This window comes from Garra rufa, chromosome 19 (assembly GCF_049309525.1).
Source record: "Garra rufa chromosome 19, GarRuf1.0, whole genome shotgun sequence".
NCBI lineage: Eukaryota > Metazoa > Chordata > Actinopteri > Cypriniformes > Cyprinidae > Garra > Garra rufa.
This window is the reverse complement of record NC_133379.1, coordinates 43517040-43542996: the sequence shown is the minus strand read 5'-3', so window position 1 is coordinate 43542996 and position 25957 is coordinate 43517040. Positions and strand designations below refer to the sequence as shown.

At 36.3% G+C, this 25957-nt stretch overlaps 1 protein-coding gene across 1 annotated transcript in view; it reads left to right on the top strand.

Moving 5' to 3' along the window:
• Positions 1–634: 634 nt before the first annotated feature.
• The window catches only part of LOC141292178 (patatin-like phospholipase domain-containing protein 7), a 42044-nt gene continuing 16721 nt past the window's right edge, over positions 635–25957 (top strand). Inside the window, exons 1-23 of the mRNA XM_073824132.1 lie at positions 635–804; positions 1281–1321; positions 1848–1916; positions 4667–4754; positions 4856–4935; positions 5246–5334; positions 5464–5604; positions 5711–5870; positions 7279–7359; positions 7446–7574; positions 9181–9261; positions 10314–10455; positions 12020–12103; positions 12230–12315; positions 12403–12555; positions 12666–12743; positions 16389–16594; positions 17403–17534; positions 19805–19928; positions 21898–22011; positions 22122–22188; positions 22301–22450; positions 22542–22605. Of these exons, the coding sequence (XP_073680233.1) occupies positions 1283–1321; positions 1848–1916; positions 4667–4754; positions 4856–4935; positions 5246–5334; positions 5464–5604; positions 5711–5870; positions 7279–7359; positions 7446–7574; positions 9181–9261; positions 10314–10455; positions 12020–12103; positions 12230–12315; positions 12403–12555; positions 12666–12743; positions 16389–16594; positions 17403–17534; positions 19805–19928; positions 21898–22011; positions 22122–22188; positions 22301–22450; positions 22542–22605 (2357 nt within the window). The 5' untranslated portion in view covers positions 635–804; positions 1281–1282. The remainder of the gene's footprint in view (positions 805–1280; positions 1322–1847; positions 1917–4666; positions 4755–4855; positions 4936–5245; positions 5335–5463; positions 5605–5710; positions 5871–7278; positions 7360–7445; positions 7575–9180; positions 9262–10313; positions 10456–12019; positions 12104–12229; positions 12316–12402; positions 12556–12665; positions 12744–16388; positions 16595–17402; positions 17535–19804; positions 19929–21897; positions 22012–22121; positions 22189–22300; positions 22451–22541; positions 22606–25957) is intronic.

Here is a 25957-nt window from a genome sequence, read left to right as displayed (position 1 = left end):
AATAACAGAGCTCTTTTGAATAGCTAAAAATAGCTGGAAGTGGATGAGCCCTGAAGACAGACCCATAAAATATTAAAATGGCCACGCCCACTCTTACGGTAAGGAAAAACTGGATTAGTGCATGTAATTTTGTTAATAAATTGACATTAGTGACATTAGTACTTTTTCTTTTATTATACTCCACCCCTTTTTATGTATAATATGTGACCCTGGACCACAAAACCAGTCATTAGTGTCAATTAAAAAAAATAAAAATCTAACTATTGAGAAAATTGTCTTTAAAATTGTCCAAATGAAGTTCTTACCAATGGTATTACTAATCAAAATTCATGCTTGATATATTTATGGTAGGAAATTTACAAAGTATCTTCATGGAATCTTTGGCATAAAAGAAAAATGGATAATTTTGACCCGTATTTTTGGCTATTGCTACAAATATTCCTGTGCTACTTAAGACTGGTTTTGTGGTTCAGGGTCACATATTATGATTTGCACAGTTATTGGTATTGTGTATGTTGTTTTGCATGTAATAATAAAAATATTAATAGTCAAACAACAGTGATTCTGATTGGCCCCTTGCCGTTCTTTGTAGCCAATGAAACTGCACGTCACTGCCACATGAAGGACTGTCAAGGCAACAGCAGAGATTTGATTTCATGGGGCGAAAAAGCAGCTGCCAAAGTTTACAGTGGAATGAAATCTATGTGGAAATGACTAGAAAGTGACCCAGCCAGCCGCTGTGGTATGAATAAACAGTTTCAAACGGAATTATCTCACGAACGGTCTTCAGTTTCGCTGTCTTTAGTAAGTAAGCTACTGTATGCTAGCTAATTAGCCTAATACTCGTTCACGTACAAGACACCTGCTAAAGAGGCGTTTTTGTAAGATATGTATGCTTTACTGACAATTTTGTCCAACGGGTCTAAGCCTGAAACAGAATTCAGAAACAGTTTCCATATGTTGACGTTGTTGTTTACACTTTAAATCGCTGTAACGCCCATAACAGTCATGCACGTCGTCCCTGCTTCAATGACAGCATAAACACAGCTTCATATTTAACTGGCATGCTTATTTTTCCATAGGATTAACGTTAACTAAAATGGTTTGCATAGCGCAACTAAAGCAGAAGTTTGTCTGTTAACACTTTACTCACAGAAAAGTTCACTTTTAAATGTTTTCTTCCTATCAGTCTATCATCCAAGAAAACAGTTAATGTTTTGAATACAGTTTTTAATTCAATGCTTTATTCATAAACAGAGTGACTTTTTAAATTTTTTTAGAAATGGCAGACGATGAGAATGGAGATCAGTGCATATATCCTGTGAGTATCATGCATCTCACTATCTCAAATATTATTATTTTTTGATGCAGCTACTGTATAGTGTTATGCGTATGAGTTAATAATTGTAATTTCATGTAATTTGTTGATTGTTTGTGCACTCACTGTTTAATAAAAAGTACAGTACAGTGTTAAAAAATGACCGCAAACAGGTTTGGAATGACATCAGGATGAATGTGGTTGAGCAGAAAAATCCCTTTTTTTGCAAGGGGAAGTGCTCTTGTGTTTTTTGTGCAAGACGGGAAGCAACTGAGCAAGCACAGGCCCCTTTGAGTCTCGTTTGAGCTTAACTTTTAGGTTTGGATTAAAAAATAAACATGATTTCTAAGAAACCCCACATGAGCTTTTTTTTTTTTTTTATAGATTGCATTGTTCCTAGAACAAATGTAAATAAATTGTGCAATACAAATATAAAAGGTTGTTTTATCCAGAGGGTTACTTTCAAGCAAAACATAGACATAATAGTGAGTGTGTCTGACCGTTTGTAAATTGGTGTGTATTTCCTCAGGGTATTATTGGGAGTGAAATTCGTTCCCGCCTGCAGCAGTTCGTGGAGGAGAGGATGCACACCACCATGGTACAGAAACTCACTGCTGTGTTCTCTGAATCAAGGCCTGTTCATACTAAGAACGATAACAATGCTATCAGTCAAAAGTTTGTGAACAGTAAGATTTTTAATGTTTTTAACGAAGCCTGCAATTATTTGATCCAAAGTACAGTAAAACAACATTTTTGAAATATTTTTACTGTTTAAAATAACTGTTTTCTATTTAAATATATTTTAAATTGTAATTTATTCCTTGTGATTTCAAAGCTGAATTTTTAGCATCTTTACTCCACTCACATGATCCTTCAAATCATTCTAATATTCTGATTTGCTGCTCATAAAACATTTATTATTATAATTATGTTGAAAACAGCCGAGTATAATTTTTTCAGGTTTCTTTGGTGAATAGAAAGTTCAGAAGAAAAGCATTTATCTGAAATAGAAATCTTTTGTAAGATTATAAATGTCTTTATCATCACTTTTGATCAGTCTAAAGCATCCTTGCTAAATAAGAGTATTAATTTCTGTATTTTCTTTCTCAAAAAATTTTTTTTTTTTAAATATTTCACAATATTACTGCTTTTGCTGTATTTTAGATCAAATAAGTGCAGGCTTGGCAAGCAGAAGAGACTTATTTAAAAAACATGAATAATCTATATCTATAACAAAAACCTTAAATAACCTTAATAGTGTATATTAGGTTCCACACCAAAGCATGATGAACTTCTGTTTGTTATAAGCAAACACTGCAGTTCGATCGTCTGCTGCTTTAAATGCTCAAAAAATCAATTACAAAACAACAATTTAAAAATATGTATTTAACACTGAACATTTTTAACATTCTAGTAGACATTAGAGCCTACCAACAAAGCACAATTTAACATAAAATTAGTTAGTAAAATAAAATTCTTTGGCCATTTTTAAGACCCCCTTCTTGAATCAAGCATGTGTTTTTAATGTACAAATAAATGCAGCCTTGTCGAGCAAAGGAGAATGTTATAATAAAGGTATTAATAGAGCTGTTGTAATGATTGTTATTATTTTTGTGTTACTTTTTTATTTTATTTTTACAGAACAACAGTAAAATTACAATACTAACATTTATGAATGTTGATTTTTATTTTGTCGGAAACCCGCAAGACCTCATTACTACTTTTTGCTGACAGCAGCAGATTTATGGATGATTCTCATCACGCAGATTTCCCTCGCAGTTTGAACCCTGGCTAACGAGATTGTGCAGGGCTGTCAGAATAAATACAATTTGTGCGTGTATTAGACAACATAACATTCTGTAGTTTATTTACTAATGCCATTAAGGCCATTTCGCGATTTCAGTCATGATACAGTAACCAGCAACAACCACCTTTCTCTCGTCATCGAAGACATGCGATGCGATACTAAACAATCTCGTGCTGTCGATGCTTGTAATGATTTTTGTGTCTTTCTCTGACCGTTTTAATTGCTTCCACACTGCCGACATGTTTGCTGCATTAGTGCGCGCCTCTATTTGATCGCCTCACGTCATTGTTCGGTATAATTTGTTTAATCAGCCAAACACCGAAAGAGCTTTTTTCGCTATTTTCGGCCAAATAATTTTGGTTGCCGAACATTTGGTGCATCCCTAATTAAATTGTAAAATCTTTCAGTCTTTTTACAAACATGAAATTATCCCATGCAACTCATTCCATATTTCAAGTGTTCTAAAGGCATACGTTAGGGTTTGCCGAGAAACAAATCGAAAAAGTAATCTATTATTAAGCGAAAATCTCCAGTCATTGCATTCTTGTATTTATACGAGTGCATGGCAGTTTGCGCCGGCGCACCTAGGAAAACCACACAAAAGAGTAATTTTGAAACATCAAGACAAAAAAAAAAATGATGACTAGAAACACAATTTTTTTTTACTGATTTGAATATCTCTGTTCTGAGACAGTCAGACAGTAATCAAATGAGCGAACTCCGCAAACTGCATTTTGAACGATGAGTGGATTCTAACTTAAGCACTTCTGGTCATTGCGTTCAAGAAATGAAAACATATGTCTGTGATTGGCAACATTGTTTAACGTTGCAAATATGTTTCGGGAATATCAGATGGGGCCCCCTGATTCCGAGGGACCTAAGCGACCGCTTACCCCGCTTATTGGTTAAGTCTGCCCCTGATTGTTAGTGCAGATTTTAGCACATCTAGAGAGAGCATTTTGCAGTAAATATATAAGTAACTATATCACAAAAGCAGAATCTTTCATGAAAAAATTATAAATGCATTTTTAACTTCATGAGAGGATAATGTATGAGCTGTAAGTTTCCCGCTGACATGTTGTAAGCTTTATTTAACATCACTACTGACTAATGTATGGAATACAAAGAGTCAGATACGCAAATGATTATATTTTGACGTCATTATAGAGAAATTATTAATGAAGTCATGTAAAAGCAGCTAACTTGCGTCAGGTTACTAACGTGCATTTAAACGGGGAAAACTGGTTAGTTTAATAAGCTGATATTTGTGAGTTATTATCTTACTGATGTGCATGGAAACGTGCTCACTGACTCAGATTATGTAACGTGTTACAGGTTGGGTTGACCGATACACCCATTTAATGAGATGATTATTTCTTGTGCAGCATTTTTGCCAGTATTATTTGCTCTGTTACTAAAAACATGTTTTGATGAAACTGAAATCAAAAGTCCAGTAGTACAGGATGATGTTTATCAGTTTTCATTTAAAATCAGATAAAATCCCTCATCTTACATTTTTGTGACATTGTTGTCTGTTCCAGCTGACGGGTGTATTGATCGGTGCCGTGGTGGCTGTGTGTCTGATAGGAATCTCTGTGCTTTTTTTCTACCGCAGATATAAACTGGCAAGTATGTGTCACTTCTGTGTCCAAAACAGATGCTTTCACACTTTTATATATTTTGAGTTTGTGTCTACTATTTATTATGCATCTGCTTGTATGTGTTTTAAGATCAACAAGCTGGTGCTCCTCGCTACCGGTTCAGAAAAAGAGATAAAGTACTTTTCTATGGCAGGAAAATCATGAGAAAGGTGGGTCACGCCTTGCTGAAATCCATTTGCTTACCTGTGATTTGCACCCTGTTTTAGCTGGTGATTAATAGTTGCATTTGTTCTCCAAGATGAATAGCTGAGTGTTCAGACTCTGACTCTGCAGAGACTTGCTTCACATACTCATTTGTAGGTGTAATTAAAACTGACATCAGCCTAAACTTCATTCTTCCTCCACTGGAGGGCAGCATAGAGTGTGCCAAATGGCATGTGTGGCACCTGTATGACTAACAGCCTGATATTTTTGTTTTCTCTCCATCCTCCACTTAATTTGTCTATTTCGATCTCTCAGGTCCAGACCTTGTCCTCGACACCATCCTCCTCTTCGGTGTCTAAGCAGCGCTCTCGGAAGAGACCTAAAGTTCTTAGTATAGCGCGCAGGTGTGTTTTGCTTCTCAAAACCTAATTTTTACAGAACACATGCCATCTTCGTTTTATCACCCACACTGTTTAAGTCAGGAGACGTCTGATCAGTGCTTTTTGTTTGACTCCTGCTATGATGTCATGCAGGATCTTGCGGATCAGGAAGGAGCCGCCCACTTTGCAGCCTAAAGAACCCCCTCCCTCTCTCCTGGAGGCAGATCTCACCGAATTTGATGTGCAGAACTCAAACCTGCCCTCAGAGGTGCTCTACATGCTCAAAAACGTCAGGTGAACAACTCTGACCCTGTGGGGCCACATAATCGCAGCTGAGCTGCATGCAAATCACATGGTACTTTTTCAGGCTAATGGAATGTCCAATGTTGATCCGTTTCAGGGTACTTGGTCATTTTCAGAAGCCTTTGTTTTTGGAGCTGTGTCGGCACATGGTGTTTGTGGAGCTGCAGGAGGGAGAGGGGCTGTTCAAGCCCGGGGATGATGATGACAGCATTTATGTGGTTCAGGATGGAAGGCTGGAGCTTTGCATTCATGAGATTGTAAGGATGTGCTTTTGAAATACCTTTTAACCATTACAGCAATGGTTTAGAGAATGTCTACCTTGCTCATAAACGTCAATTTGCACACTGTTCTTTACTACAGGTTAAATGATTTAAACTTGAGTTAAAGGGATAGTTCACCCAAAATGAAAATTGTCTTGTTGTTCCAAACCTGTAAGACCTTCGTTCATCTTTGGAACACAAATTAAGATATTTCTGATGAAAGCTTTCTGACCCTGTATAGACATTAGATGCCTTGCGAAAGTATTCATATTCATGTCATGTTTTATGTTGCTGACTTATGTTAAACTGCTTTAAATGACCTTTTTCCACCGCAATCTACACTCCAGATATCATTATGACAAAGGAAAAACAGAATTGTCCCAACTCAATTTAATTTAGTAAAAATAAAACACTGAAATAAGTATTCATACCCTTAACTCAGTACTTAGCTGAAGCACTTTTACAGCCTCAAGTCTTATGATGCAACAAGCTTTGAACATCAGCATTTGGCAATTATCTGCCATTCTTTGCCTTCAAGCTCTGTCTTGGATGGGGACAGACGCACACTTTCAGGTTTCTCCAGAAATATTTTATTGCCTAGGCGTTTAAGCCCAGGCTGTGGCTGGGCCGCTCAAAGACATTCACAGAGTTGTCTATATGCCACTCTTGCTGTGTGCTTTGGGTCATTGTCCTGTCGGAAGGTGAACCTTCTGCCCAGTCTTAGGTTCTGACATCTACAAGTGACACAAGTGCTCCTGAGCTAAAATTTGAGTGTCCCAAAAAAAGTGTATGAATACTTATGCAATTGAATCATTTTAGTTTTTTATTTCTAAAAAATGTGATAAGATAATTGCCAAATGCTGAGGTGCAAAGCTTGTCGCATCATACCCAAAAAGACTGTAGGCTGTAAATGTGCTTCAGCTAAGTACTGAGTTAAGTGTATGAATACTTACGAAGTTGTTACAAACCTGTTTTGTGCTTTGCCATTGTGGTGTATGGAGTGTCGATTAATGTGGAAGAAGTTAAAGCAGTTTAACATAAGGCTGTAACATAACAAATGAAAAAAGAAGGGTATGAATACTTTTGTAAGGCACTGTATATAATTTCAAATGTGAAAAGACAACTAATAAAATATTGGTTTACTGGGTACAATATCTTAGTGGTTCAAGATCTGGGCTGCTAATGGAAATGTTACGGGTTCGAACCCCACACCATTTGAGTTATGAACAATCGCCATCATTTCCTTGGTTAACCTCTGGTTACTTCACTTGGTTTGTCCCTGCAATAAATTCCCTGTAGGTCACTTTGAATAAGAAGTGTCAGCTAAATGGCAAATGAGTAATTAACCTTCGTGCCCTCCCCTAAAGTTATTACTGTATTATCTTTTTGTATGTGTGTCTTTCAGGATGGCACAGAGCCTGTGGTGAAGGACGTGTTGCCCGGGGACAGCGTTCACAGTCTGCTCAGCATTCTAGACGTCATTACAGTAAGTTCTTTGTCTGCCTTCCTCACGACTTCACAATCCAGCTCCAGTGCACTGAGATTAATTTTGGCTCTTCCCTTTCTCTCCAGGGTTATCCTGCTTCCTATAAGACTGTGTCTGCTCGTGCAGCGGTCAGGTCAACCATATTGCGTCTGCCTGCCTCAGCTTTCCAGTCAGTGTTTGAGAAATACCCAGAGACGCTAGTGAGAGTCATACAGGTACAGAGGGGCTTGAACTCTCGGATAGCTGTCTGCATCAGTGTGACCTCTGTCTTACTGAACATCTGTCTTAGCCACAGTGCAGTAATGGGCCATATTCAACACAGTTTTCCAAGGTTTTTCATATTTTTGCTGAAGTGGGATATGAAAATAAATGACTTATATAAGAGCACAATATACACTGTAGTTCCTCTTAGCGGATTCCTAAATTAGTAGCGCTGTACTTATAACTATAAATGTTAGATGACGGAAAAGGTCATCAGAATAGTAAAATAAATATCCAATATTGCCTGATACAGATAAATACAGTTGAGATCAAGTATCTGCAAAATGTTAATTATTTTACCGAAATAAAACGCATCATACAAAATACATGTTGCTGTTTTAGTACGTGAAATAAGATATTTCACATAAAAGATGTTTACATATAGCCCAGAAGAGGAAAAAATAATTGAATTTATACAAATGACTCCGTTCAAAAGTTTACATCACCTTGATTCTTAATACTATGTTTTTACTTGAATGATCCACAGCTGTGTTTTGTTTTTGTTTGTTTGTTTAGTGACAGTTGTTCATGTCCCTTATTTGTCCTGAACAGTTAAACTGCCAGCTGTTCTTCAGAAAAATCATTCAGGTCCCACAAATTCTTTGGTTTTCCAGCATTTTTGTGTATTTGAACCCTTCCAACAATGACTGTATGATTTTGAGATCTATCTTTCCACACTGAGGACAACTGAGGGACTCGTATGCAACTATTACAGAAGGTTCAAAGACTCACTGATGCTGCAGAAGCGAAAACTTAAATTTGAAGATTGTAGTAAATTATTTAATTAAAAAAATACTTATTTTGTCTTCTGGGAAACATGTAACTATCTAAAAATATGATATTTAGGCAAAAGAAGAAAAATGTACAAATCTTCATTCTGTTCAAAAGTTTTCACCCTCTGGCTCTTAATGCATCGTTTTTCCTTCTGGAGCATCAGTGAGTGTTTGAACCTTCTGTAATAATTGCATATGAGTCCCTCAGTTGTCCTCAGTGTGAAAAGATGGATCTCAAAATCATACAGTCATTGTATGACACAGATAATTCAGGTAAGAACACAGTATTAAGAACTTTTAAATGGGGTCATTTTTATAAATTCAACTATTATTTTCTTTTGTAGACTACATGTAAACATCTTTTATGTACAATATCATATTCAGCTTCTCTCTTATTTTGAAAAAAAAAAAAAAAACGTTTGTCACATTCTGAAAAGGGGGATGTAAACTTTTAAGCTCAACTGTAAATAATAATATAATATGTAATGTTGTTGATGGTTACTGATACAGTTAACGTGACAATTTCTGTATGTTCTACGTTCTTCATCAGTGGTTTGCTTGTGCAGGGATCATGGCGATGTGAAAAGTTAGACTATGTTTACATTGCATATGAAGCGTCTTTAGTTCAAAAGAGCAAAGAAAATCCTGTTTTTCCCATGATCTGACTCATTTTACTGCATAGAAACTGGCATATTATTTGTAGACCGCAAACTGTTCTTTACAGAAATAAGCATATTAATTTACAAGAATGACAGTGTTAATTTGTGGCTTGTTTCTGTCTGTTTAGATAATCATGGTGCGTCTGCAGAGAGTCACTTTCCTGGCACTCCACAACTACCTGGGACTGACGACCGAGCTTTTTAATCAGGTCGGAGAAAGAGTACACACACGTGCATCTCAACATTTTTACTTTTAGGATCGCGCACACACACACACACTCTATCACTTCTAAAATATGTGCTTTTTTCACACACACACACACACTCTCTGTGTTATTTCATGCTACGTTAACCCCCATCGGCATAATCACTCCTGCGCTGGAGCCGTAAAGCTCAGCTAGATTGAATAACATGGATCATAAGACCTCGGCTTTCATTTAAAGGACACCGACTTTAACGCCCTCTGGGTGGAAATCTTCCATCAGCCATCACTGCATGTCATAGCACAATCCTAAAAACACGTAACTCTCCCCTCATAGCACGGACAGGCCGAGGGAGTTGTTTTCTGTTTTGATTTAAGAAGTACTTTTGGCTTGCGCTGTGAATTTGAGTGTTCTCCCATCGGCTATAAATACAATTTAGTCCCAGCAGCAGGCAAGATTACGTGACAGCACAGCATAAGTTCTCACATTTATTATTTTGTGATGTTTTGCTTACCTGGGTTGTGTTGAATGATGAGTTTAAGGGTAAAAATGAAAAAGGTATAATGGTAAATAAGGATGTTGAAAAGGTAAAATCTAATATAAGTGTCTTTGAAATATTATAGTTATGTTCCTTTTTGTTTCATAAAGTTTTGAACCGTTTTAAGTACATCCAGGAAAAGTTATGACTTCAATTTAAGCCAAGCTGTTGTGTGGCTTTAGAAGAGTTGAAATATAGTGTCATTTAAACTAATTAAATGATACTTTTATTTTTTATGGTCTTTTTGGATACTTGTGCATTAGTAAATAGTAATAATGAGACTTTGTAAAATAAAATAAAAATTAATTAATCAACCTCAGCACAAAAATTAAGCTTTAATGACCCACAAATCATTATTATGAGTAATTAGGAGTCTGAGATTTTGAACTAATTAAAAGTTATTTATTGAATTGACATCAGAGACATCAGACAGTCAGTGGCTGTTACTTTAGACCAGTAAATTGTTTAATGGGTGCCAAATGCTTGTAAGTGTCTGTCTGATATGTGTGCGTGTGTGTAGGAGAGACAAGCAGTGCCGCTGTTCGCAGTCAACAGTGTGCTCACCGAGGGGAGTCCCAGCAGAGTCCCACGCAGACCCCACATTCAGACACAAACAGAAGACGAGCACCTGCAGGGCTCTGGAGAGAACTTAACAGACTCGGGTATGTATTTGATTTTTTGTTGTGTGGACAAATTATTCTTTTGAGTTTGTTCTTTGCAGTGAGTTGAATGCAGTCCAAATAGTTCACAAATTTGGCTGAAGTACATATGTGTATTCACTAATAAATCCTTCATAAATCCTCCACAAATGTTTCTTGAGCACTAAGCAGCTTTTATGGTAGGAACTTTACAAAATATGTTCATGGAACATAATCTTTACTTAATAACCTAATGATTTTTGGCATAGAAAACAAAAAACTATAATTTTGACCCATACAATGTATTTTTGGCTGTTGCAACAAATATACCCGCTCTACCTAAGAGGTTTTATGGTCCAGGGTCACATGTTACATTTCAGAATAATATTTTTTTTTACCATAATATTTCACAGTGTTACTGTTTTCACTGTGTTTTTGATTAAATAAATGCAGCCTTGGTGAGTATAAGTGAAATCTTACTTAAAGCGATGGTTTGGAGTAGGTTTGACTACATTGCTATGCACTCCGAAGCCCATCTAAATGCCCCATCCGAAGTTTTTTTTATACCTTACTCGAACATTGACGGAGATATTTGAGCTTGTCGAATGGCTTGCTACAGCCGTACATGGTACATGTGATGTATCTCGTAAATTGCACCACTAAACGTGCAAGTAATCTTACCAAACTTCTACAGTAGTGTAAATAGGGTATGTACTCACAAAACGCTGCATTGGAAAATTTGTAAGTCCACCATGAGTGTATTAAAAACAACTGTTACCCAATCCCTACTAGTCTCAAAAGCTACAAATGGCGACACGTCGACGTCACTTCCCTGGTTTGGGAAAAGCACATAAAAGTCCACCTACTACGTTGACAATGCACACAGACGTAGAAGGTGGACTTTTACGTGCTTTTCCCAAACCAGGGAAGTGACGTCGACGTGTCGCCACAACTTCTGATGGGGCATTTAGATGGGCTTCGGAGTGCATAGCAATGTAGTCAAATCTACTCCGAACCATCGCTTTAAGATTACTTCACTTCCAGAATAAAAATTACCTGTTAGTTTACTCACTCCCATGTCATCCAGGATGTTCATGTTTTTTTCTTTCTTCATTCACAAAGAAATTAAGGTTTTTGTGGAAAACATTCAAGGATTTTTCTCCACATTGTGGACTTTAATGGGAGCCAAGGGGTTGAAGGTCCAAGTTGCCGTTTTAAAGCAGCTTCAAAGCTCTACATGTTCCCAGACGAGGAATAAGGGTCTTCACAGAAATTCTTGTCTTGTGCATGTGCATGCCCAACTTAAAACTGCATATTGATTGTTTTACCCGTTGGCTTCCATTGAAGTCCACTTAATGGAGAAAAAAAGTATTTCTTTTCAACTGAAGAAAGAAGGACATGAACATCTTGGATGACATAGTTTGAAATATTGACCCTATATATGAGTATTTTAGCTTATAGTGTTTTTTCAGAATTTGTTTTAATCTGAAAAAAAGTCAGAAGGAGCTTTTTTTTTAACAAAAATACAGATTTACAGGAATATTGTACATTGCTTTTTTGAGAGTGATATAAACGTCTCATCACTTAGATGGAGGGCAAGCTGGTTCATATGAAAACATGTCCACGGTCGTACGGAGGTCTCGCTCGGTCTCGATGCCTGTAGAGAGCTCAGGTAACACCAGACCTACCATCTGTCCATCCACTCTTATTCACTCCACACATTCTTGCTTATGCACAGAAATGACACCTCTAGTACTAAACTCTACAAACTAGATCTGGTTTCTGTGTGTTTGTGCAGGAGTCGCAGGAAATGACCTGAACATGGCCTATGAACGTGCCAGAGTCACCATAGATGATCCTCCATCCAGTTCTGTCACTCACAAGGTTTTTTTTTCCTCCACCATCTCATCTCTCTCTGTCATCCTAAACATCTCTACATGTTAAAAATATATATATATTTGTGTTTTCCAGTCCATTTTGAAGAAGAGTGTGACCATGCAGCACGCTCCGTCCACTGTGATTCACTACACAGACAATGCACCACACACTGACGTCCCCCCTAGTAAAGTGGGCGCCATTTTCCAGGCTGCCAAGAAGGATCTGCTGGGGATTTTTCAGCTGCAGGTCAAAATACATCTCCATTAGTGGGATATGAGTTCATGGTTTATGTATGTTTGGATTGATTTATGTGTTTGTGTTTAATATTTTTATTGGTGCTGTGTGTGTGTGTACAGGACCCCGGTTTGCTGGAGGGCAGAGTAACGCTCCATCAAGTTAAAGCTGGATCCGTTGTAGCTCGCCAAGGAGATCAGGTCAGACGTCACACAGAAAATGTATTTCAAAAGGCTAAAAACCCAGTGAGCTGAAACTTTTCATGGGAGGCACTTTCGTTAACATAAAATTACAGTTGAGGTCAAAAGTTTACGTCCCTCTTTTAGAATCTGCAAAATGTTAATTAAGTAAGAGGGATCATACAAAATGCATGCTATTGTTTATTTAGTACTGACGTGAATAAGATATTTCACATAAAAGATGTTTACATATAGTCCACAAGAGAAAATAATAGTTGAATTTATAAAAACGCCCCTGTTCAAAAGTTTACATCCCCTTGAGTCTTAGTACTGTTTTGTTACCTGAATGATCCGCAGCTTTGTTTTTTTGTTTAGTAATAGTTGTTCATGAGTCCCGTTTGTCCTGAACAGTTAAACTGCTTGCTGTTCTTCAGAAAAATCCTTCAGGTCCCACAAATTCTTTGGTTTTCCACCATTTTTGTGTATTTGAACCCTTTCCAACAATGACTGTATGATTTTTGAGATCCATCTTTTCCCACTGAGGACAACTGAGGGACTCGTGTGCAACTATTTCAGAAGGTCCAAACGCTCACTGATGCCCCAGAAGGAAAAACCATGCATTAAAGGAACACTCCACTTTTTTTCGAAATAGGCTCATTCTCCAACTCCCCCCGAGTTAATAAGCTGAGTTTTACCGTTTTGAAATCCATTCAGCCGTTCTCCTGTTCTGGCGATATCACTTTTAGCATAGCTTAGCATAGATCATTGAATCCTATTAGACCAATAGCATCGCGTTCAAAAATGACCAACGAGTTTTGGTATTTGTCCTATTTAAAACTTGACTCTTCTGTAGTTATATCGTGTACTAAGACCGGTGGAAATGCAAAGCTTCAATTTTCTAGGCTGATAAGATTAGGAACTACACTCCCATTCCGGCGTAAAAGTCAAGGAAGTTTGCTGCCGTAATATGGCCGAAGCAGGAGCAGTAATACCACGCAGCACATGTGCAAATGCTAAACTAGCTGGGAACTCATTTCTGATAATACTCCGCCTGCTTCGGCCATATTACGGCAGCAAACTTCCTTGACTATTATGCCGGAATGGAAGTGTAGTTCCTAATCTTATCAGCCTAGAAACTCGCAGCTTTGCATCTCCACCGGTCTTAGTACACAATATAACTACAGAAGAGTCAAGTTTTAAATAGGACAAATTAGGGCTGGGCGATATGGCAAAAATGTAATCTCGATAATTTTTCCCCCATATTGAACGATAACGATATATATTTCGATATAAGCTGTTGATGTTGCCAGCTTTAAAATAGTATCCCAACAATGACCTGAAGCCACAAAAATGAAAGGGTTCATTAAAATTTAAAGTATAGTTAATTAACAAAAACAGATTACAGATTTGGCCTTAAAAATTAAAACAACTTACTAAAAAAAAAATAAAAATAAATAAGTTGTGACAGAGTATGGTAAATGAGAGTAAATGTACAAAATGTAAACATAAAATTATAGTAAAAACATAATTTGTAACACAATTATTTATTTATTTATTATTATTATTAACACAATTGTTTATTTTCTCTATTATAGGTTGAGCTATTTAAATTAGAGGCAACCACTGCATTTTGAAACAACCTACAGTATAAATAACAAAAAATTACGACACGGTTCTTTCTTAATCGTATTAAGTGCAGACAATTCAGCCATAATCAAAGTAGGCTACTCTCTAAATATTCAAAGTGCAAATAGAGACGGATATTTCAAGCATGATACAGAGCTATAGACATACACAACCTATCATAGCCTACATACTAATAACAGCCTAGATATGCCATGCAGCCTAATTTGCGTGCATTGGGGGGGTTAAAATTGCTTTTGAATGCGCGTGCGTTTTTTGCTTTCGGTTTCGGTTTTAACAATCGCGCCAAACTCTCAGCTGAGCTAAGAGTCACTTTTCAGGTAGCCAAACCACTTATATAACGGAATTCGTGCTACCTTTTTTGTGGCGAATTTCGGCGGGGGGGGAGTTGGAGAATAAGCCTATTTCCAAAAAAAAAGTGGAGTGTTCCTTTAAGAGCAAGGGTATGAAAACTTTTGAACAGAATGGAAATGTGTAGGCCTACAGTTTTCTTATTTTGCCAAAATTAGTGGTGGGCCGTTATCGGCGTTAACGTGCTGTGTTAACGTGAAACTCTTATCGCGCGATAAAAAAAATATCGCCGTTAATCTATTCTCAAATTTGGGTTGGGAGCTGGGTCTAAACTACGCAAGCTATGATGACTTTTACCTTGATAGTTTAACGCGGATGTATACCGAAGACTATAGAATATGGTCGCGCGTTTAAGTCTCCTCCGCCAAAACACAGACGGGATCGCGTCGTCCTCCATTCATAAAAACCGAATCTACTATAGTGAAATGCCACGTAAATTCGTCGTTTTTTGGATTCATAAATCAAATGTTGGTCAGTCACTTAATTCAAATAGCGATATGGACTAGTGTATGTGAAAACTGAAATGCAAAAAGACCGTTTTAATATGAATCCGATATGTTCCGTTTGCCTAGCTGTATGTATGCATTGCGCAGACGAGCTTTTACTACACGCATAGTGAAACACACGTGACGCTCCCGGTAATTTTTGGCATTTTCATCTCACATGAACAGATAAACTCAATCTCCCAAACTGCTGTGAGTGTCACTTTTACCGTTTCATTTGAGAAAACTAGCATCATATCATACTGTATGACACAGAAACTTCACGGCAACCTGTCAAAATAAAAGTACGGTGTAACATGTAATGGGCTGGGTAGGTGTTGACGTTTAAAAAAAACACAATCTAATAGGTAGAAAAAATAATTTCATTGTTAGTTAGTTAGTTAGTAAACACAAGTACATCTAATTGAACATAATTTATTTTCATCAACAAATTATCATAGAACAGCTTTATGAGCTTTATGATCCATTCTCAAAGACTTTAAGTCATTATTTGGGTAGCACACATATTCTGAATGCCTTCAGCAGAATTCAAATTAGCCATTTTAATCTAGATTAATCTAGATTAATTCCAAGATTTAATCTAGATTAAAAAAATTAATCTATGCCCACCCCTAGCCAAAATATAATATTTTTTTTTCATTTAGTACTGTGACTTTAGTCAGAGACTACAGAAGATAGTTACGTGTTTTTCAGAAGACAAAATAAGTTAAATTTACCCTGATCTTTAAATGCATTTTAATGCATTGTTTTCCTTAAGTAGCATCAATGAATGTTTGAACCTTCTGTAATAGTTGCATATGTTGTCCTCAGTATGAAAAGATGTATTTCAAAATCATACAATTGTTGTTGGAAAAGGGTTCAAATGCACAAAAATGCTGAAAAACCAAATAATTTGTGAGACCTGAAGGATTTTTCTGAAGAACAGCAGGCAGTTTAACTGTTCAGGACAAAGAAGAGACTCATGAACAACTGTCACTAGAAAAACTAAATCACTAAAAGAACAGGGTCATTTTTACATGAGCTTTTGCCCAAAAATGCTGTCTTAACCAGGCAACTCATTCGATTTTGAAACCTAGCCAGTGAGAATAGCTAGACATTTCAATGGATTTCTAATGTGTTACTCTGTCCAAATGATTTGCTTGACTGTGTGTGGGTTTGTGTCCCTCAGGATGTAAGTGTGCAGTTTGTGATCTCGGGCACGTTGTATGTGTACCAGCGGATGATTGACCGAGAAGTGGACACGTGTCTGTTCGTGGCTCACCCAGGAGATCTGGTGGGTCAGCTGGCTGTATTGACAGGCGAGCCACTTATCTTCTCCGTACGGGCACATCGGGACTGCAGCTTCCTGTCCATCTCAAAAACACACTTCTATGAGTAGGTTTTCACTCCACGCTTCTAATGTTAGTCCAGATGTTTTTTGCAGTCTCTTCAATAGTTCAATAGTTTGGGGTCAATAGGAGTTTTCTGTTATTTTGAGATTTCTTTTCAGAAAAGCATCCTGAAAAAATGCATTACCGTTTCTGTGCATGTGAAATGAGTATTATCAAAGACTATAGAATACCCAAGACATGTCACTCGTGTAGTTTTGAATGGGGAAAAATGCAACGCTCATTATGGCCGTGAAGCCCCGCCTTCTTAGTGAAAGAGCCAATAGTTGATTAGAAAAGTCAGCGCGTCACTGCAGCTGCCGTTAGAAGTCCCGGTTGCTATAGAAACAATCGGCGCTCTAAGACGTGCGCTCAGTACTGCGCATGCGCACTGGCTCATCTAGCCGGAAAAATAAGCGTTTTTTCACGCTTTTGGAGCACAAGGAACCATGTTTATGAGCCAGTTCTTGTTGGATTTCTTTGAAGATTTAAAATATGAAATTTAATCGTAAGCTTGGTGAACAGTTTTGGAGAATTTGATGTTTCCCCATTCAAACAGATAGGAGCTGCACTTGTATGCCCGAGAGGCGTTTCAAAGATGGCCGCCGAGTGACATGACTTGCCTTAAAGGGACTTTGGTATTATCAGCACCAAGATATAGTAAAATAATAAATAGTTATACATTACTATTTAATCCAACTTTAACTTGTTGACATTGGCAAGCAAATAATGAACAAATTCACTCTGGTTGCTGGTTTTAATGGTTTTCCAGCTGACACATGTTGATTCGCTCCCATATTTATGTGTGTTGTCAGGATCATGCGAGCTGAGCCCACGGTGGTGCTGAATGTGGCTCATACAGTTGTAAGAAGGATGTCATCTTTCGTCAGGCAGATTGATTTTGCCCTTGACTGGATGGCTGTGGAGGCGGGCAGAGCTGTCTACAGGTCCACTTCATTTCCTCACATATTTACTGGTCACATTTTTTTTCTTCTTCTTTTACCTATTTATTTACTCTCAACCTTCAACTTCTTTATTAGTGTAAATAGGTACCGTTAGTGCACTATGTGGCCAAATGGAACCTTTTAATTAGCAGGTATTAATTTTTTACCTATTTTAACAATACAGACTTTTTTTAAAGAAATTAATACGTTTAACCAGCAAGGATGGATTTATTTGTTCAAAAGTCACAGTGAAAACGTTTATCATGTTACAGAAGATTTCCATTTCAAACTAATTATTTTCTTTTGAACTTGCTGTCATCAAAAAATCTTGAAAAAACACATCATGGTTTCCACGAAAAAAGTGTTAATTCTTAATTGGAATATTAGAATGGTTTTTAAAGGATCATGTAACATTGAAGACTGGAGTAATGGCTGCTAAAAATTCATTTTTGCCGTTACAGGAATAACATACATTTTAAAATATATAAAACCATATAAAACAGTTTTTTAAAATTGTTATAATATTTTGCAATGCTAGTGTTTTTATTTTTAATTAAATGAATGCAGGCTTGCTGAATGTAAGAGACTTTTTTCAGAAACATTGAAGGTGACATTATGTAAATCTGATTTGTTTTCCGTGTTTGCGTGCAATGATCAGGTCCCGGGTGCATCTACCAACCCAGAAAAAGTGACAATAAACAACCTAGTAATTTTTTGGTAAGCCTTTCTCTGCAAGCTTGTAAAAAAAAAACACTCAGATTTCGTTCCCTTCGTGACATAGGAAGGGGACCTTATTGTAATCTTACTGCTCCTTCATATGCAAGTTTTCACCCACGGTATCGCCATCTAGTTTTAACACCATGGCAAAAGTTTGAGCAAACCATGCTAACTATTCTGTCATTAGCTGCACAGACAAGCACAGAACACTATTTAGAGTCCCAGCCTCAGAGGAGACAAGAGCAGTGGATTTATTGATTTTATTATTTATATTACGCTGCTGCCACACTGATCTAATATAAATATGCAATTTCTTTTCCAGCTGTTTACCTTCACAGACATAACCGACTGTTTTTGTACCTCATATGTGTTTGTAACAAACTTGTGTGTATTTGCCCATTTAAGTGCAATAAGATGTGAAGAGTCAAGTTTTAAATAGGACAAATATCGAAACTCGTTGGTCATTTTTGAACGCGATGCTGTTGGTCTAATAGGATTCAATGATCTATGCAAAGCTATGCTAAAAGTGATATCGCCAGAACAGGAGAACGGCTGAATGGATTTCAAAACGGTAAAAATCAACTTATTAACTCGGGGGGGAATTGGAGAATGAGCCTATTTCCAAAAAAAGTGGAGTGTTCCTTTAAGAGCAAGGGTATGAAAACTTTTGAACAGAATGGAAATGTGTAGGCCTACAGTTTTCTTATTTTGCCAAAATATAATATATTTTTTTTCATTTAGTACTGTGACTTTAGTCAGAGACTACAGAAGATAGTTACGTGTTTTTCAGAAGACAAAATAAGTTAAATTTACCCTGATCTTTAAATGCATTTTAATGCATTGTTTTCCTTAAGTAGCATCAATGAATGTTTGAACCTTCTGTAATAGTTGCATATGTTGTCCTCAGTATGAAAAGATGTATTTCAAAATCATACAATTGTTGTTGGAAAAGGGTTCAAATGCACAAAAATGCTGAAAAACCAAAGAATTTGTGAGACCTGAAGGATTTTTCTTACATTACATTTAAGTGCAATAAGATGTGAAAGAGAACTTGGTTTAGTACTCGCATGCCATCTCTGTATGCGTGTTTTAGACACATTCTGGGATCCTGGCTCTTAATGCATTCAGACACACACCTGAGATTTATATTACATATTGTAAAAAAGGCATTCTTCTTCTTCTTCTTCTTCAAAAAAACTTACCAACCTAAAACTTTTAAACTGTAGTGTACATTCGATAAGCACCTGTAAGTGTGTAATTTACATGTCCTCATAGTTTTGGCCATGTACTGTATATATTAATATTAAATGTCCTTCATAGCACTTTTTTGGCTCTCCTGTAAGGAGCTCCCAGATAAACTCTATTGTTATGATCTTTTTCTCTCCTTTTTTCCTATGCCTCCTCTGTAAGAGATTTGGACAGAATACAATCTAATAAACTTGACGATTTCCTTTTTCTCTTCTGCCCCTCTGGCTGAGACAGATAAGCTTCCTCAGCATTTCATAAATCTTCTATGATAAACGACCTCATCCTTTCTCTCTCTTTTTCTCTCTCAGGCAGGGTGATAAGTCTGACAGTACTTTTATAGTGCTCAGCGGCCGCCTGCGTTCCGTCATCATGAAGGAGGATGGGAAAAAGGAGCTGACTGGAGAGTACGGCAGAGGAGACCTCATTGGAGTGGTGAGCTTTTCCACATGCACAATACAGTGTCTTCTTGTCATAGCAAACTAATTTAGCTCCAATAAAATTTCCAATAAAAACATATTTCGCAATCTTGGACCAAGATCAGTTTTATAGGTATCTTGTGGTGTAATGGTTTAAAAACTGTGCTTGCAACCAAATGATTGTACCTTGAGTTTCCAAGACTTTATAACCTTTTCTAACTTATATTTTGCTAAGATGACTCAACGATGAATCAGATATTGTTACATAATGCTGCATATATAGAAAGTCAGCCTATTGTATGTGCAGTATCTCTTAGAATAGCTTTGGTGACATTTACAGAGGTTGATGTATTCTGCGAATTTGTGCCACATAATCAGGTGTGCATCATTCATGATGTTTTATTGTGATTGGCTGACGCTTTTTGCGTCTCCGTGGTGACGTTTATGCTGCTAAGAATACCTGTCCATGTTGATGCCATGGTTACGTTGCTTGGAGAACAGTGGTGGCTCATTGTCCACGGACGTGAGTGATGTGAATGAAGGCCTGATTTGAAAATCCAAATTTAGTCTCAGTTTGCGTCATGGAGTTTGTTGGCGCTGATCTTTGCTCTTGTGTGAGCAAAAATATCTTGTCATTATAACATAAATATATGGCTAAATATGGAGAAGAAACAACAACTAACAATTAACCCAGTGTGAGTTTATTTTTGGTGAATAACAAATTTCAGTCTGTTAGGGGTCAGTGACTTGGATTAATAAAATCATATGGCATTATTTTAGTAATATTTACAGTTGAGGTCAAAAGTTTACATACACCTTGTAGAATCTGCTAGATCATACAGAATGCATGTTATTTTTTTCTTTTATTTAGTACTGACTTGAATAAGATATTTCACATAAAAGATATTTGCACATAGTCCACATAATGGTTAAGTTTATAAAAATGACCCCCTTCAAAAGTTTACATAAACTTGATTCTCAATACTGTTGTTACCTGAATGATCCACAGCTGTGTTTTTAGTTCTTTAGAAATATCCTTCAGGTCTCACATATTCTTTGTTTTTGTTTGTTTGTTTTTTTAGCTTTTTTGTGTATTTTATCCCTTTCCAGCAATGACTGTATGATTTTGAGATCCATCTTTTCACACTGAGGACAACTGAGGGATTCATATGCAACTATTACAGAAGGTTTAAACGCTTACTGATGCTTCTGAAAGAAAAACAATCCGTTAAGAGCCGGGGTGAAAACTTTTTAAATTTGAAATGTATACATCATTCATTCTCTTCAAATGTTTTCACCCCTTGGCTCTTATTGCATTAAAAAAACACAGCTGTGAATCTTTCAGGTAACAACACAGTATTAAGAATCAAGCATATGTAAACTATTATTTCCTCTTGTGGACTATTTGTAAATGCTTTTTATGTAAAATATATCTTATTCAGGTCAGTACTAATTAAAAAATATCATGCATTTTGTATAATCCCTTCTATTTTGGTAAAATAATAAACATTTTGCAAGTTCTGCAAGAGTAAGTAAACTTTTGACCTCAACTGTATATACTATTATTTATTAGGATTTATTAGTGATTTGAACTAGCTTTTTTTTTTTTAAATTGTAGTTAATTTATTGTGGTTAATAATCAAGGCAGCATTTTTAATTCTTGTTTTATTTTATTTAAGTTTAACCTTTTCATGTATTATTTTAACTTTATTTTATTTCAGATTTGTTGCACTTTTATTACAAACAACTTTTAATAGTTACATTTAAGGTTCTTCACAACAAACACGTGTTAAAAATCTATTTTTAAACAATATTAAAATGATTATTTTAAGCCAAATAAAGTTTTTTCATGTAGTTGCTTTAAAGTCATTGTTTACATGCATAATTTAGTGTGTGTGTGTGTGTGTGTGTGTGTGTGTGTGTGTGTGTGTGTGTGTGTGTGTGTGTGTGTGTGTGTGTGTGTGTGTGTGTGTGTGAAAATGCAGGTGGAGGCTCTGACCCATCAGAACAGAGCTACTACTGTTCATGCTGTTCGTGACTCAGAATTGGCTAAACTGCCTGAGGGTGCTCTCAGTTCCATCAAGAGGAAATTCCCACAGGTATGTCAGCCACACTGCCTTTGCTTTATAGAAACTGCAGTGATGAGAGTTTTCCTTGCCTCTCTGTGTCTGCACAAGTCAGTTTTGTTCTCTCTATTTGATCTCATTAGGTAGTCACAAGGCTTATTCATTTGCTGGGACAGAAGATCCTCCAGCAAGTTAATGGACCTTTGTCAGGTGTGCGTGTGTTAAACTATCAGTGTTCCATCTTTATCTCTGCTTCAAAGGCCAAGGTTTCTAGACTCACTAATGCATAACAACTACTTTGTATCTGTATTTTAACATCTAGCTCGCAGTCTAGCTCTACACACACCTGGCAGCAAATGGGACGCAGGGAACCCTGCCTCAAATCTGGCCACCGTCACTGTGCTCCCGGTATCAGAGGAGGTTCCTCTGACTGCGTTCACTCTAGAACTCCAGCACGCGCTGTTAGCTATTGGTGAGGATACTATATTATATAGGTTTTATATCAAAAAGATGAGACGGATTACAATTGAAGATGAAGTTCAAATCAAATTTATGTCTTCCAGGCCCAACTCTTCTCTTGACTAGTGACATCATCAAACAGCGCCTTGGCTCTGCTGCTTTAGACAGGTAGGGCATCAAAGTGTCATTAGATAACAGCTTGCAATGTTTATACAGCATCAAATATTAGTTTATATAAACATGTGGCCACTTCATCTATCATAATACATTCATCTATCACTGTTAATACATGCTGATTTTTAGGATGAGTGTGTTTCAGCTGCCTGAAAAACAACACCACACTCATCTTTTTTATTTTTACACATTAAAGTAGTCGTTTGATGAGCGAGATGAAAGCAGTTTTGTGATATGGAAATGAACAACACAATTAACCCCGTAAATAAACAGTCTGCAATGAGTCCTGTCCCTCCAACCCAGCATGATGTTTGTCTCTGTTGTGGTGTAAGTTTGGTGTCATCTGTTTAGATTTAATTTAGAGAACTTTTAAGTGCCGATACTGGCCTGGTTTCTGTCAAGAATATTGACAAGCGCTCATCCATCACATGTTTATTGGACACTTTAACAGCAATAGATCCACAGAGACAAGGATCTGACACGCAATTCATCAGTAGCTAGAACAGGACTCATGAGTGTAACAACACAAAAACAGGGATACTTATTGTTTTTTGGAACCTGTGATGCTTTTTTCAGGATTCTTTAATGAATAAGAAGTAAAAAAGAACTGCATTTATTCAAAATAGAAGTCTTTATTATCACTTTTTATCAATTTAACACATTGCTGAATGAAAGTATTAATTTCTTTCAAAGAAAGAAAAAAAATTCCTGCCCCCAAACTTTCAAAAGACAAAAGATTTCTATTTAAAATAAATGCAGTTCTTTTGAACGTTTTATTCATCACAGAATCCTGAAAAAAGTAACAGTTTCCAAAAACATATTAAGCAGCACTGATAATAAATCAGCTTATTAGAATGATTTCTTAAGGATCATTTGTCACTAAAGACTAGAGTAATGATGCTTTGCGTAAAAGGAATACATTTTATTTTAAAGTATATTAAAACAGAAAACTACTATTTCAAATTGTAATATTATTTCTAGGGCCGGGACTCAATTAAAAAAATTAATCCAATTAATTAAAGGCTTTGTAATTAATTAATCGAAATTAATCGCATTTTAATCGCATATAAATATTTGACCTGAGAACAGTGAGAAGTAAGTTTTTTCATATGGATTTTTAGTATACCATTGAATAATGACTGAATACATAAGCTTAAGCAACAAAATATTGTTTATTTTTGTTCAACCTATTCCAACAGACCAGTGCAATATTGCCATTAAGTGTAGCAATAGGATACAGTGTTTCCCCTAGATTTCCATACTTTTTTTTCTCGGTACTTTACCCTACTTTGTGTAATAACGAAAACATTTATTTCAGTGAAAAAATAAGTCCAAAACTCTCTATTTTAACATTTTGAACAATAGGGCTTTACAATCTTTTGCTATTTTTTTTTTAAGAAATTCTTTTGTGTTTTAATTTTTCTCATAATCAAATGAAAGCATAAACATTTATTTATTTTTAATCAAATTAAAAATAAACCTTTTTAATTTTTGGCAAACAAATAGAGATTTGCTGTTAAAATCAATAAATAATAATAATAATTTAACATTTAAATAATAATTGTAGTATTTTTTTCTACAATTAAGTGGTTAATCTTGTTGTTATATTTATTTTTTTTATCATATATATTGTTTTTTGTCAATTATTTAAATAGGAATATTGTTCTGTTTCATGTTAAACCGTACTTTTATTTTGACAGGTTGCCGTGAAGTTTCTGTGTGTAAAGTATGATATGATGCTAGTTAGTATGCGTGTAGTAAAAAAAAAAAAAAAAAAAAACACGTCTCCACCATTCATACATACAGATACAAACGGAACATGCAGGATTCATATTAAAACGGTCTTTTTGCATTTCAGTTTTGACAGACACTAGTCCATATCGCGATTTGAATTAAGTGACAGACCAACTTTTGATTAATCAATCCAAAAATTTGACGAATTTACGTGGCATTCCGCGCTATAGTAAATTCGGTTTTTATGAATGGAGTCCGCGATCCAGTCCGTGTTTGCACGGAGGAGACATTGTAAACGCGCCCCCCTAAGATAATGGTAGGGGAAACACTGGGATATTTAGAAATATACTAGCCTACATTTCAGAAATTCTGGTACCCTATAGGTAGGTAGACCTTCTGTAAAAGCATTGAGGTGATACTTGAGGCTCTATGTGCTAGTTGGTGCTCCAGTATAATCGGTCCGCCGAAACTCATCCAGTGAGAAACGTTCCGCGGTGCAAAATTAAGTGCGATTAAAATGCGTTAAAAAAAATTTAACGCGTTATTTTTTTCTAAATTAACGCGTTAAAGTCCCGGCCCTAATTATTTCACAATGTTACTGTTTTTTCAGAATTTTTAATATAAACACTGCCTTAATGAGCAGAAAAGACTTCTTTAAGTATACCTGCAAGCAGAGATTACTGGGGTTCAAGGGCTTTAAGCCATTTAAGTATATGAAAAAAGACATTTATTTAGCAAGCTTGTAACCACCTAAATCAATTATTTAAAAATTCTTTTTGGCAAATCCAAGTAATTTACCATAGAAATATAATGTTTTTTAACAGTTATAACTGTTATAGAGGCAGCTGTGGTCTGATCTCCTTTAGCATGTGCTCAGCAGGTTTTGTGAAGTTTTGAGTTTTCTTTTAGGCTTTATAGGATTTTGGGTAAATTTGGACAGGCCCCTTTTCTAAACTACCCAATTACAGCTTCCCAAAGGGTGAATTAAAAAAACATTTGGACAATTTTTTTTGGATAATTAATGACCTAGACAGTTGCACTGCAGTGTTTTTTTTTCCAGATTGAGCAAAAAACCTAGGACTGTTTCGCAAAAGTAGGTTTTTTACATCTTTTCAATCATTTAACAAACAATTTGATTGACAGCAGTGGTTCTAGAGGCAAAGTTTTCCGGAATGAGAATTTCTATTATTTGATATCAATATTGCGAAAAAAAACACGCAACTTACAATAGCTTGAAAAAACGCAATATCACCCCCCAGTGGCTGATTTCTTTTCTCACAGACCTTTAAGGCCGTGAGGCAAACAGGCCGACCGAGTTTCGTTCCCAACAGCCACTGTTAACCTTGTCTAATAGCTGCTCAAACTTCATTTGCCAATGGTGGCTGTTTGTTTTGAGATACGCAAATATCCTTATAGACATTTGTGGCACTTTGGACCAAGTTTGTGCACAGTTATTTTCATGTTGGTAGGACAAATGGTTGCATATGGTAGGTATAGCCATTTTTATGTTTTTTTCCCCCTCTTATAGCTCCACGATTTTTGTCTTGTGACCTCAGGTTAAGCTCTTACATAAGTGTTCTGAATTTGGTGAAGATATCTTATTCCATTCAGG